The sequence below is a fragment of the Urocampus carinirostris genome, chromosome 20 (assembly GCF_059441175.1).
Source record: "Urocampus carinirostris isolate Australia breed hairy pipefish chromosome 20, RoL_Ucar_1.0, whole genome shotgun sequence".
In the NCBI taxonomy this organism is placed as follows: Eukaryota; Metazoa; Chordata; class Actinopteri; order Syngnathiformes; family Syngnathidae; genus Urocampus; species Urocampus carinirostris.
In genome coordinates, this window is record NC_142368.1 from 13,139,300 (window position 1) to 13,153,184 (window position 13,885).

The 13,885-nt window shown below is 42.4% G+C and overlaps 1 protein-coding gene across 1 annotated transcript in view; it reads right to left on the minus strand.

The window, feature by feature from the left end:
* The window catches only part of cep128 (centrosomal protein 128), a 36,472-nt gene that overhangs the window by 4,514 nt on the left and 18,073 nt on the right, over positions 1-13,885 (minus strand). The window contains exons 13-19 of the mRNA XM_088325678.1: positions 10,995-11,180; positions 8,714-9,160; positions 6,417-6,578; positions 5,059-5,223; positions 3,452-3,496; positions 2,286-2,424; positions 1,857-1,906 (exon numbers count right to left, since the gene is read on the minus strand). Coding sequence (XP_088181804.1) covers positions 1,857-1,906; positions 2,286-2,424; positions 3,452-3,496; positions 5,059-5,223; positions 6,417-6,578; positions 8,714-9,160; positions 10,995-11,180 — 1,194 coding nt within the window. The remainder of the gene's footprint in view (positions 1-1,856; positions 1,907-2,285; positions 2,425-3,451; positions 3,497-5,058; positions 5,224-6,416; positions 6,579-8,713; positions 9,161-10,994; positions 11,181-13,885) is intronic.

The window sequence follows — 13,885 nt, forward strand, 5'->3', positions numbered from 1 at the left end:
GCCGCCTGGATTTTGCCGGGTGCTGTCGAGTCTTAACAGACGGACGGCAGGTACCCGAAAGCATCTTCGCCAAAAAGGCGAGACCTGCCGTCTGCCGCCATTCCTTCCTTGCCCTGCTTGAAGCCGAGGCGCTGGAGCGTGTAAACGGGCGTCAGGGAAGACTAAAAATATGCGCGCGCATGAAAAATTCAAATGGAGGAGAGCTGGTCCACTCGCAAGCAAATCGCTCAACTTGTTCGATGTCAGCCCAGGTCAAATTCATCCTTGACTTATATTAGTGTAACTCACACTCTAACCCTAGCCCGAATCCCATCTCTAGCCCCAACCCTAACCCAGGCCAAAACCTCACCCTTAACCTTACCCTAGTCCAAACCTGAACCCAGGCCAAAACCTCACCCTTAGCCTTACCCTAGCCCAAACTTGAACCCAAGAAAACCTCTCCCGTAGCCTTACCCTAGCCCCAGCCCTAACCCAGGCCAAAACCTCACCCTAGCCTCAACCCTAACCCAGGCCAAAACCTCACCCTTAGCCTTACCCTAGCCCCAAACTAACCCAGGCCAAAACCTCACCCTTAGCCTTACCCTAGCTCCAAACTAACCCAGGCCAAAACCTCACCCTTAGCCTTACCCTAGCCCCAAACTAACCCAGGCCAAAACCTCACCCTTAGCCTTACCCTAGCTTCAACACTAAACCAGGCCAAAACCTCACCCTTAGCCTTACACTAGCCTCAACATTAACCCAGGACAAAACCTTACCCTTAGCCTTACCCTAGCCCCAACTGTAACCCAGGCCAAAACCCCACCCTTAGCCTTACCCTAGCCCCAACCCTAACCCAGGCCAAAACCTCACCCTTAGCCTTACCCTTGTCCAAACCTTAACCCCTAGCCAAATCTACCCTCAGCCCCAACCTAATATTAAACCCAACCATCACCCATGCCAACTCTACCCCAGGCCCTACATCAGGATGTAGCAACAACATGTTAAAAGAGTCATAATATTGTACGATGTGATACTCAAAATTCAGGAACAGAATAATCCCCCCCCCCCCCCCAGTTATTTAGAATCCAGTATTAGCCCGTCAAACTCGAGGTCCGGCTTATCCCCGAAGAGCAAGATGGCGCTTTACACCGAAAAACAACGGCGACCAGATGATGAAGATGCTGTATCTGAGCCAGATCAGAAGGTTTCTCCTGCTACTGGTAACCGCGGAAACTAAATGTAAATGGTCTGCATTTATATCGCGCTTTTCAAGACAATGCCATATTAAAATTGCCCGGAGTCAACGTTTTCTCAACAATATCATAAAAAAGTTATTTTTAGTTCATGTGTTTTCTTCAATGCCACTTTTTCCTTTCTTTTAATATAGAAGGGGCACACTGTAATATCCGACCACTAGATGTCGCTTTATTGTGTCGTGAAACCGAAAACGAGAGGTAACGAGGAAAAAGAAAGAAAAAAAAAAAAGAAGAAGTAAAGGGAGAGAAAAAAGAGTGCCAAGAATAAAGAAGAAATAAAAGACAAAAGAAGGGAAAAAAAGATGAGAAAAAGGGAGAGAAAAATGAAAAAAATGTATAGGAAAAAAAGAAGAACAAGAGCAAAAGTAAAGCAGCACTTTTTAACGTGGGGGAGCAAACCCCTACCGGAAAACAACATCCCGGAAAGGCATGGGCGCCGCCAGGCCGCCCAAGACACACCACAGGAAGTAGGCCCCAATGACCCAGGCGGTTAATGCATCCGTGAAATAACAGTGATAGGTATCCACTAGGGAGCGCCAAAAAGCCGCATGTTGCCTAACTCCTAGCCCCAAATCCCAACAAAACCTGATTTTTAGATATTACCATTTTTATGACACCAACCTGGAGGCTTCTCAATTCTTGGTCCTTCTTGCGATTTCCCTCCAGCAGTTCTAAAAAAAACAAACAAATGTGGTTTAAGTATCGACAGTTTCCTTTGTATAAATTGAAATATCTCTTCATTTGAATATGTTCGGGAAGTGGCCAGTGAAGAGGATGCGCACAAGAATAACAATAAAATGAATATTTACACATTACAAAACTCATTGTTGAAGGACATATCTTTAATAATATAAAAAAATATTTGACCCTCATTTTTTTGAAAATAGCCTTGGTGACGATTAATAATAGTTTTTAATGTTGGATGTGATCAAATACATTTTCCCCCAAAAAGCAGACTTCTGTGTATGTTTTTTTCCTTCTTAATGATGCATTCTTTTGGCTGGTGCGACTTATACTCCAGAGCAACTCACAGTCCAGAAAATCCGGTACCTTTATTTTGGGCGCTGATGGAAAGCAGCAGCCTTTCTTGTTGCTCCAATCGCTGCAAGAGAGCCTGAGGAGAATGCTCGGAAGGTTTCCTCGAATGGTCTTTTTCACTCGGTTCCCCACGCAGCAAACGGATCTTGGCCTGGGGGGTAAATAAAAAAAAAAAATGTCATAAAACAAATAAAACTGTGGGAAAATGTGACAGGAAAGTCCTCAAACTCTCCAGCCTAAAATGTTTCATTCCAGTGAAAGTGTGTTTCAGATGTGCCAAAATAGAATAGAATAGAATAGAATAGAATATACCTTTATTGTCATTGTTACAAAATGGGTTAACAAATTGTGACAACGAAATTGGGCATGACACTCCAGTTTTAGACATTCACAGTGAGGTATGAGCCAAGAAGATAAAGGAACAGAGAAGATAAGGTTATAAAACAAGGGGGATAAGGCTATAGTTATAATTTACATGGTATTTACACAAGAAATGTCGGCATGTGGGATGTTACATACAGTGTTGTCATGATACCGTTGGTATCGTAAGGGTTGTGCAATATTGCATTTGGTGCAAAGTCATCATAGTGCAAAAATAGTCAGCATATGCATTGGTGCAAACATAGACAACATAGTGCAGAAAAAAGGAAATGGTCAGACATTGTGCAAGGTGAGCAGTAAACGTAGTGCAGTCGACATGGCAAGAACATAGACATGAGAGAACATAGACATGGATTACAGTTTTAGTTCCTGTGATAGCGGGATGCTCCTAACCCAGTGCTTCTCAATTATTTTCTGTCACGCCACCCTCCTCAGAAGAAGAAGTCCACTTTCCTAATACAAGATTCTATAATAAGCTGTGTGTTTTAGTTGTGCCAAAATGGATTACAGTTATAGTTACTGTGATAGCAGGATGCTCCCAACCCAATGCTTCTCAATTATTTTCTGTCGCGCCACCCTTCTCGGAAGAAGAAATCCACTCTCCCAATACAAGATTCTATATTAAGTTAAAAAAGTGTGTTTCAGTTGTGCCAAATGGATTACAGTTATAGTGTCTGTGATAGCAGGATGCTCATAACCCAATGCTTCTCAATTATTTTCTGCCACCCGACCCTCCTCGGAAGAAGAAGTCCACTCTCTTAATACAAGATACTATAATAAGCTAAAAAATATCCTACCTTAGTTTCTGCCAGCCAATTTACTGCTCCAGCGTCCTTTGCTACCTGTTAAAACAAAAACAAAAAAGTAAAAATGGCAAGTTCCTTTTTTTATGAGTACCTGTAGTTTCCTTTTCTGTTTTGTTTTTTAATTTATTTCTTTTTCTCTTTTTTTTTTGACCTGTTATTCCAAATCATTTCTTGAGGGTTTTGGAATATTTTGCTATCTTCTTCAACAATTTTGGGAGATTACCGTCCTTGTGGCGAAAAATGCCCCCTACTTGTATATGTCACACATTGAAATGTCACTAAAATGACTTTGTATCTCATTTTTGGGGAAATTGAAGAAAACAGTAAAGATCTTGTATAGAAATCCATTTTGAGCAAAATATTTACTTTGGCAAAATGAGGCTTTAGGAGGTAAAGCGCTCGTCTTGGGATGAAGAGATCGCAGGTTCGATTCCTGGCTCCTCCGTGTTATATATTGAAGTGTCCTTGGGCAAGACACTGAATCCCTAATGGCCGCTATTGGTGTGTGAGTGTGTGTGTGAATGGGTAAGCGTGAAGCACATTGTAAAGCGCTTTAGAAGGTCTTCATTGACTTGACACGCGCTGTATAAATGCAGACCATTTACCATTTATCTTCTGAACAACACAACAAAGTTGAAATTATCCACATGGGCCTACAGCTTCCTCTTGTGGTTTAAAGCGAGAATAACATGTGAATGGTAAACAGCACCAATGGTCCAAAATTAAAACGCACTGATATCGTAATGCGCAGGTGTCAAACAGGCGGCCCACGGGCCAAATCAGGCCCGCTAAGGGATTTAATCTGGCCCGCGAGACAACAATCAGAGAAGCGCAAGAGAAAAACAAGCTGGAGGTTGAAATACGTCAACTTGATGTTGCCAAAGAAAGGTGCCTCGAACAAAGACACTGTACTTGTATGTATTTCTATCTCTCTATCTCTCTCTCTTTCTCTCCCTCTCTCTCTTCCACCACTTTTATCCCACTCTCTGTCTCTTTCACTCTCTGTGTCTCTCTTTTTCTCTTTCTTTTTTGCTCTTTGTTTCTTTGTCTCTCTGTATCTTTTTAACTTCTTTTGTTTTTTGTTCTAACTTCCTTTTTTCTCTTTCTCTCTTCCTACCCTTCGCGCCTTCTTTTCTCTTTTCTCCCCCTCTGTCTTTCTATTTCTCTTTGGATTTCTTTCTTCCTCTCCGTTTCTTTCCCCCTTTCTCACGACTTCTCTTTTTATCACTTTTGTTTCTCACCCTCTTTCCCTCTCTCTCTTTCTTTGACCTGCCCTCTCTCGTTTTCCCTCCCTCTTTCCCTTATTTCTTTATCTCTCTTTTTCTTTCTCTTTAATCTACTAGTCCGGCCCCTGAGAGAATGTTTGTTCTATCGTGTGGCCCCCGAATAAAAATGAGTTTGACACCCCTGTCGTAATGTGTTAATAATTTCACATATTAGTCTCACCAGAGTATAAGTCGGTTGCACCCCGGCCAAATTATGAAAAAGAGAGTGAAAGAATAAGGGAGACAGTAAGAGAGAGAAAGTAAGATACACGAAAAAAGTGAGGAAAAAAAAAGAAAGAAATCACAATTGTCCAGAAAACACTAAACTTTTACCCGGAAGTGGAAATCCCCGTTCGATGTCCGTCCTCGGAGCGCCACCTCGAGCTCCTCGCTGACGGAGGAAAGAACGGCCTCGTGTTCGGCTTCCATCTTTGCCATTTTCTCCTCCAGTGTGACCAACTCCGTTACCGTGGCGACCCTCCCTTCATCCGACCTCACCTAGAGGAAAACATCCTAAGTGATGCTGCGTTGTAGGACAGAGACCCCCGGAGGCCACAAAGCGCCATTTTTTTCCCCTCCTACACAAACAGACGTAGTTAACCGTGGTCAACGGTGAAGCTATGTTCCGGGGAGGCACTCCATCAATAAGTCGGGGACAAACGGAGAACCTTTGCCGGGGGGGGGGACCGAAGAGTCATCATTCTGTCGCCTAGTGATAAAGTAGCCGCGTGGCACGAATAACACTCCTTTATTCTCTTTGGATGCCCCGAAGAGTCCGAGAGGAGAGGAAAGACTCCATCCCATGTCGTAAAACACTGACCATTTAACTCAGGCTTCGCGAGTTGAAAAATATGATCTTATGGGGCAGCACGGTGGGGCAGTGGTTAGCCCGTGTGCGGCACAGTTCTGGGGTCATGAGATCGAACCTCCGGTGCGGAGTTTGCATGTTCTCCCCGTGCTTGCACTCCGGTTTCCTCCCACATTCCAAAAACATGCATGTCAGGTTTGTTTTGGGGAAATATTAATTGATGTTTTTGAAATTCTTCAAATTATTTATATCATTCTGATTATGTAGGCAGCATGGCGGCGCAGTGGTTAGCGCATGTGCGGCGCAGTTCAGTTCTTGGGAACCTCCTGCGTGGGTTCAAATCCAGCTCCAGACTTCCTGTGCGGAGTTTGTATGTTCTCCCCGTGCTTGCGTGGGTTTCCTCCGGGCACTCCGGTTTCCTCCCACATTCCAAAAACATGCATTTCAGGTGAATTGGCCGGTCCAAATTGTCCTTAGGTGTGAATGAGCGAGTGAGTTGTCTGTCCCCGTGTGCCCTGCGATTGGCTGGCAACCAGTTGAGGGTGTCCCCTGCCCACTGCCCGGAGATGGCTGGGATGGGCTTCAGCCCCCCCGCGACCCTAATGAGGATAAGCGGTACGGCTGATGAGATGAGATGAGATATATTTCTTCTGTTTTTTCGAAATGTATTTTTCTGTTTTCCAATTTTTGGAATTAGATTTTTTAGTTGTTTTTTTTTTTGCTAAATATTTTTTCTGTTTTTCAAAATATAATTTTTTGGGCTTTTTTGTGCTTTTTTGGTAAATTTTCTAATATAATACTAATTGATTTTTTTTTAAAGAATTTTGCCAGTTTTATTCCCAAAATGTTTTGCATCTTCTTAATAATTATTTTCAGAACTTACTTCCCGAAGTTCCGATTGAAGGAGCCGGTATTTCTTGTAAAGGAGGGCGTGGGCGTCATCTTTGGAACTCAGCTGGGAGGAAAGTTTATCGCATTCCTCTTTCATCCTGTCCAGTTTCACACGAAGAGCTTCGCAGGATTTCCTTTCCGACGCTGCGCCGGCCTAAGAGAACAAGGGGAGGATTCGTTGGACACAATCGGGTACAAAATGAGGAGAAAACGGAGATATCATATATATTTGTCTTTTGCATGGAGAGTTCCAATGAAACAAACGACATCAAGCGCTAATTAGGGCGGAATCGACGTCCCCGACTGAGAACTCGGGATGAACTGACTGACGGAAACCAGATAGATCCAAAATTTCAAGCTGGAGGGATGCGAGGAGGGGAGGGATTATGATCCAGAAGAGAGGACAAGGAAAAATTTGCTATTTTAAGCTCCTTTTTTGTCTCCTTTCCGCAAAAGTTGGCTGAGCGGGAATAGACGCCTCTAGCCATGCTCTTTGAAATTGGGGCGGGGGTCTCAGAACCGGTAGGGTGGAACCGTAATATCTTCTAGAACGTGTCCTTGTCCTCAATCAACTGGAATAACTCATTGAATATTCTGTTTTTTATTATATATAGCTAATATCTGACTAAAGTAAACAAGACTAGTCATACCGATAATACAAGTACTCACATTTGTCAGGACCAGAACGGAGATAGGACCCACTTGCGTTACGTTTCTCTCAGTTTTATTGAAAGAAAGGAAAGGGTTGCACCCAAGATGCGGTGATCGCTGGGCGCGGGGAGCAGGTCGCTCTGAACGCGGAAGTGGCACTTCCGTGGCGAGCGATAGCGGTGTAGGGAACGTAAAAACAGGTCAGTAGCCGGGACAGAAGAGCAGAAAAGGTGGTCGAGATTGGAAACGAGTCGAAAGTCAGGAGAGGAGAGTAGACGGGATCAAAAACCGGGTCAAAGCCGGGAAACAGACGGGAGCAAAATCAGGTGGGAGTCAGGCTAGAGTAAACTGAGGTTCGCAGACGGACTGACCAAAGGTGAAATATAGACGTGGGTTTAAACAGTGACAGGGAGCCAATCATAGTCCGTGGCAGATGCCGCCAAGGAGCGGGCACCGGTGCATCACATCGGTAATCATGACAACATTACAAATAATAATAAATTAATCTTGACAACAACGATTTTTAAAGATCCATCAACCTCACAAAATGCTTAGTTTTGTCTGAGAATTAAAAAAAAAACATGCATCAATTACATTGATGGATTATGTAACCATGTGCATAAATTCTATTAAAAATTGAAAATGTTTTTTTATTTTCAGCACAGAAAACAATAAAAACTAAATAAAATAAATTTAAAAAACATACATTGATTGCACTGATGGATTACAGTATGAAGAGTTTTGGAGAGGACGTTGTTGGGCGTCGCCCCAATATATACGCAGAGACAGAAATATGGCAAAAAGGCAACGTCCTTTATTGCATTCGTTTAAAAACATTCAAGCCACGTTCAAGCCACATTTGAAGTCGGTCCGAGAGACGCTGGCATTTATACTCTGTTCAACAAGATAACGTGATGTTTTTCTTGGAATCTAAAGTGTTTTTTCTCAGAATCGACTTGCTTAGTCAGCAACTTGTGATTTCTTGTATCAACATTGTCTCATAACATCCTGCCAGATGTCTGTTGTCAGCTCGAAGCTGACTTACAGTTCATCCACAACAAGACAACAATGATCAAGTCGAAGAAACGGATTTCGAACTACAAAAATTGTGTACAGTAAATGGCTCAAAAATGTTATGTTTTTCAGCTTTTTACCAGTATAAATCTTAATTGACTACATAATGAAATTATTGATGTTTAAGTACATGCTCTAGTAATATTTTGAATTTCTTATAGTATGAGGCTATTCTAAAGCAGATTCAGGGGGTTGATTATATGTGATATAGTCATTTTGTTTTGGAAATAAAGGTAAATATATTTTACCCTCTCTGTCTAAAACTGCTCAATCATTTTATTGGATTATTAAGGGAAGTGGAATTATTTTCTTGATTTGGGTGGAAGTTTGTACTTAGGGTGGAATGCTGTCTCCTCAAGTCAAACCAGTTGAGAACGAAAAGATAATAATGTGCGAGTAAACACAACGAATGCAATAAAGGACGTTCCCTTTTTGCCATATTTCTGTCTCTGCGTATATTTTGGGGCGACGCCCAACGACGTCCTCTCGCACGAGTGTTACCAGAGGGAAGATTCTGTAATTATTCCCCAATGTCGATGACAATTCCTAGAGGATCCATCTTACCTTTACGTCACGTAACTGCGCCTGGAATTCATCTTGCTGCTGCCGGCAGAGTCGTAGCAAGTCGTCCATTTCCTCACTCTTGGTCCTTTTTTCCTCCAAGGCGGCCTTCAGGCGCTCCACCTCCTTCCCATGAAGGTCCCTTTCCATCCGCAGACGTTTTTCCTCTTCTCGGAGCGAGGCCATCTTGGCCCGCGATTCGGCGGCGACTTCCCGAAGCTCCTTCGTGGAAGCTTCCGCTTCATTTAAGCGGAGGGCGAGTTTCGAGTGGGCCGAGGCGCTTTGATGGAGCGCGAGCTGGAGCTCGGCTTGCTTGTTCTGGTGTTGCTGGACCAGGCGGGATTGCGAGTCTGATTCTTCTACCAGTTTCTGCTTGTCTTCGGTTAGTCTGGACAGGCTGTCTGACTGAAGGCGGACTTGAGTCTGGAGGGTCGCGGAGGACTCCTTCTCCTAAGATGAAAGCAAAGGTCTTAGACTTCGTTTCCTTGAGGGCCATCCAGACCTTTTGACCGCCTATTCTCAAATATATTCTCTTTCTCGCTCTCTGTATCTTCTACCCTCTTTCTGTCCCTTTCTCTTTCTTTTCCTCAATTACTCTCCTTCCCTCCCCTCTCTCCCTCTATTCCCATCTCTGACGCTTTCTCTTTCTCTGTCTGACTTTCTCTCATACTACTCTCTCCCTCTCTCCAACCGTCGTCCACCCACACAGTCTCTCTTTTTCTTATTTTCTTTTTGGATTTCTCTCTTTCCCTCCCCCATCTTTCTTTTTCTTTCTGTCTCCCCCTTTATCTACTTTATGCATCTGTTTTCTTTGTATCCTTATCTCTGTCTTTACATCTTTCCTCTACCTCCCCACACCTTTTCTGTTCTTTCTTTCTTTCCCTTTCTCTTTTTTCTCTCTTGCTCTGTCCCTACCGAGGTCTCTCTCTCCCCTCTCCCTCCCTCTTTGGTTGTCTGTCTCTCCCTGTCTCCCCTTCCTGTCTTTTTCTCTCTTTCCCTCTCCAGCTCTCCTTTCCTTCTTTTGTCTCCGTCTTGGTCTCAATCTGTCACCCTGCCTAATTCTCTCTCTCTCTCTCTCTCTCTCTCTCTCTCTCCCTCTCTCCAACCGTCGTCCACCCACACTGACTCTCTTTTTCTTCTTTTCTTTTTGGTTTTCTATCTTTCCCTCCCCCTCTTTCTTTTTCTTTCTGTCTCTCTTTCTGTCTCCCCCCTTTATGTACTTTATGCATCTGTTTTTCTTTGTATCCTTATCTCTGTATTTACATCTTTCCTCTACCTCCCCACACTTTTTCTGTCCTTTCTTTCTTTCCCTTTCTCTTTTTTCTCTCTTGCTCTGTCCCTACCGAGGTCTCTCTCTCCCCTCTCCCTCCCTCTTTGGTTGTCTGTCTCTCCCTGTCTCCCCTTCCCCTTCCTGTCTTTTTCTCTCTTTCCCTCTCCAGCTCTCCTTTCCTTCTTTTGTCTCCGTCTCTGTCTTGGTCTCAATCTGTGACCCTGCCTAATTCTCTCTCTCTCTCCCTCTCTCCAACCGTCGTCCACCCACACTGACTCTTTTTTTCTTCTTTTCTTTTTGGTTTTCTATCTTTCCCTCACCCTCTTTCTTTTTCTTTCAGTCTTTCTTTCTGTCTCCCCCCTTTATCTACTTTATGCATCTGTTTTTCTTTGTATCCTTACCTCTGTATTTACATCTTTCCTCTACCTCCCCACACTTTTTTCTGTTCTTTCTTTCTTTCCCTTTCTCTTTTGTCTCTCTTGCTCTGTCCCTACCCAGGTCTCTCTCTCCCCTCTCCCTCCCTCTTTGGTTGTCTGTCTCTCCCTCTGTCTCCCCTTCCCCTTCCTGTCTTTTTCTCTCTTTCCCTCTCCAGCTCTCTTTTTCTTCTTTTGTCTCAGTCTCTGTCTTGGTCTCAATCCATCACCCTGCCTTATTCTCTCTCTCTCTCTCTCTCTCTCTCTCTCTCTCTCTTTCTCTCTCTCTTTCTCTCCCTCTCTCCCCCTCTCATGCCTTCAAAGATAGCAGACAGCCAAGTTGCTTTCAAATACGGCATTTAAAACACACTGCAGACGGAACTCTGCAAGGTCTTTTGGATTTTACACGCATGCACCGTATTAGTGGACTGTTTTCTAAGTGAATAGGTCCCAATTTCAAGACTGGCCCAACTAATCAGCATGGCTGCAATCACAAAATATTGTCCCCCAGGCCTCAACTTTGAAACTACTAAATTAAAAACTTGGCCGAAAGATTCTTGAAAAGACTCAACTCCCCAATGTTGGACCTCAAAGCCCTCACCTCACGGATCTCCTGCTCCAGAGCCAGTTGGCGCTGGCAGCTGGCCGAGAGCGCCACCTCTTTGCGGTGCAGCTCCTCTTCACGCAGGGCCAAAAGTTGTCGGTTTTCGGCCAGCTCTCTCCGGGCGGCCTCCAGCTGCTGGCTCAGCACCTTCAGGGTGTGGGAGCCTTCCTTTTCCATCGATACCTGGAGAGAGGAAAGAAACGTGACGTCGCGGACAATTGACATCATTGGAGGACGGCGTGTACAAAGCTGGATTTCTTGTATAGTAATCACTGGTAAGTTCCATAAAAGTCCCGCATAAGTTAAAACCCGTGAATAAAAAAAAAAACACGTATTTATCTATAAGATATCATTAACATATAATATATATGACTGTAACAAAATTCTATTGATCTACAAAAAAAAAAAAAAACAGAATTACAGTTAGATGAATGGTCTATACTGTCATTATACAAGGAATTTGGATGGCTTCTCCTTTAAGTGTAAGAATTATATGTAGAGAGAAGATTTCTTGTGAGAGTTGTTACGTAGCCTAGCCGTAGTAGTGGGCTTGACCAGCAGCCTTGCAATTACTTTCTCTCTCAACACCGCCTCAGTCTCTTCCCGGCCCCGATAACAATCCGCGGAGCACTTGAAACTCTTACAATCTTCTGACTTTCTTCAGATTCCGATTTTATTCACAAATTTCTTTTAAATGGAATGAGCCGCTAAATTCTTGCAGTCACAGTTCTTTCCCAGGTTGTTTTGGTGGACACATTGACTTGTGCATCCTCTACACTGTTTGACTGACAGCATACACCAGCCTATCATTGTCGAGCACAGTCACGCCAGCCCAACACACATACAAACCCCTTTGCAACCGGGCCCATAATGGCATTAGCTGTGTGTTGTCTGCTGCAGAACACAAAGCAAACTATCAAAAACAGGGAAAAGTAAACTGCGATACAATTACTGTATAGCTATTTAGGTTTCAGTTGTATCTTTTGGGAGGATGGGAGCGGACTAATTGGTTTTGAATTATTTTATATTCAGGAAAATTAGAATAAATAGTGTAGTAGGCTGGGTGCACAGCTGTACACAGGAGAATCTTAGTCATCAAAAATGCCCCAAAAATCATCAGCTGCTTTCTACCCAGTCTCTAAGAAAGACAAGCTTGGCATTACGGTTAGGCAATTCGGTTTACTGGACGCACTTGAGGAGACAAAAAAAAAAACCTTTCTTTAATGACTCTGGTCATTAACACAGCCCAGAAAATAATAGGCTGCTTTCTGCTTAGTCTGTAAGACATTGCCGCCTCATGCTACTTAATATTATTTTTTTTAATCTTATTTCTTTTTGTGTTAAGTGCCAAGTCTGATCTTGTTAACAATGTACACTATGTTGTAATCAATAACAATAAAGACAATTCCATTCGAATGTTGAGTATCTGACTTCAAATAATCAGCAGACTGACGTTTTTCCATGTCCACTAGGTGGCATCAAATCCTCATTTTCTATAATGATCTGATGAGGAGCAATGTAAAAATGTTGGTAACGAATTTGGTTTGCAGATATGATATTTAAAGTATGTTTTACGTTATTTTTTATTCTAAAATATATTTTAAATAATTGTCCCGCTACCTGATAATCTACATGGAATGTTTTTCTTGTTTTGCGAAGAAAAAGATGAAAATAAATCTTGTAAAAATACAACAAAACAGATAATCAACATAAAATGTGTTTTTTATCGTGCTATGACAACAAGAAATGAAAAATAGAGTAAATATTTAAAAAAAGTATAAATACAACAACATTAATAACTGAAATGATATCTCTGCAAACTACAACTGAAAATACCTACGTAACAAAACAAGACTGGGGACGAGAACGACATTTTTTTATAGGATTAATTGTATGAATTTGATGACAGCATTGCTGTACCTTACAGGTTATTAGATTCCCTTCTCTTTTTTACCTTTTACGAGAGGATCTCGAATCGGGTTACAAGAAAGAATAAGAATACATTGATACGCAAACAGAGAGTTAGAATGATTATTGCTCCTGTAGCTGTATAAAACTCTTAAATCTAACTCCAACGAGAGAGTCTAAACTTTATACTTGCTTTTCTTTCAACACAAACAGCGAAAAGTTCAATAGAATGAATTCACGAGTTAGAAACAATTTTCTTTCACTCGGCAATTTGAACACAAAGCGGGGCAGCGTTTATTTCATCGTCCATAATTGATGAAAGCGAATCTGAAAAGCTTACGAGCCTCTTGTGCTCGTTTTCACACGGAATTTTCAAACCGGGAGGAAATTGAAGCAAATAAAAGAGCGTTAATAATTCAAGCGACTGTGGTTTTATGCAAATGGGAGTCCCGGTTAGCTATTTACTTGGGAAGGAAAACAATGCTTGTACAAGAGAGCAAGGCTAAATGTGAGATGTTTGGTTCTTTTCTCGCCTCTCGGAAAGTTTTTTCAAACAATGTTGACGATGCTAAAGATAGCAAAACTTTTGTTCTTTTTGGAGGCTCGTTTAATGACTCGGGATGCACAATAACTCTACCGATAAAATCCTGCTGCTGGACACCGATACAAATCGATTTTCTTTTTTTAAACTGCGTTCTATATTTAGACCAAGGAAATAAAAGCACGCACAGAATCCGATTCGTTTTATGAGTGTGTCTTTATTTTAGTTTACAATCACGATAAAATGGTACCGCTTCAGGTGAACGTGTCTCCAAAAAGTAGTGTGGGAGAGAATATCGCAATTCATACGTGATGGCAAGATATTGTTAAGAGAACTACAACACTGACGGATGGAGAGTTCAGAGAGCGCATATGATTAGGAGTGTTGAATATATATACATACACATATTTATGTATTTAATTGTTAATTTTCAAAAAAC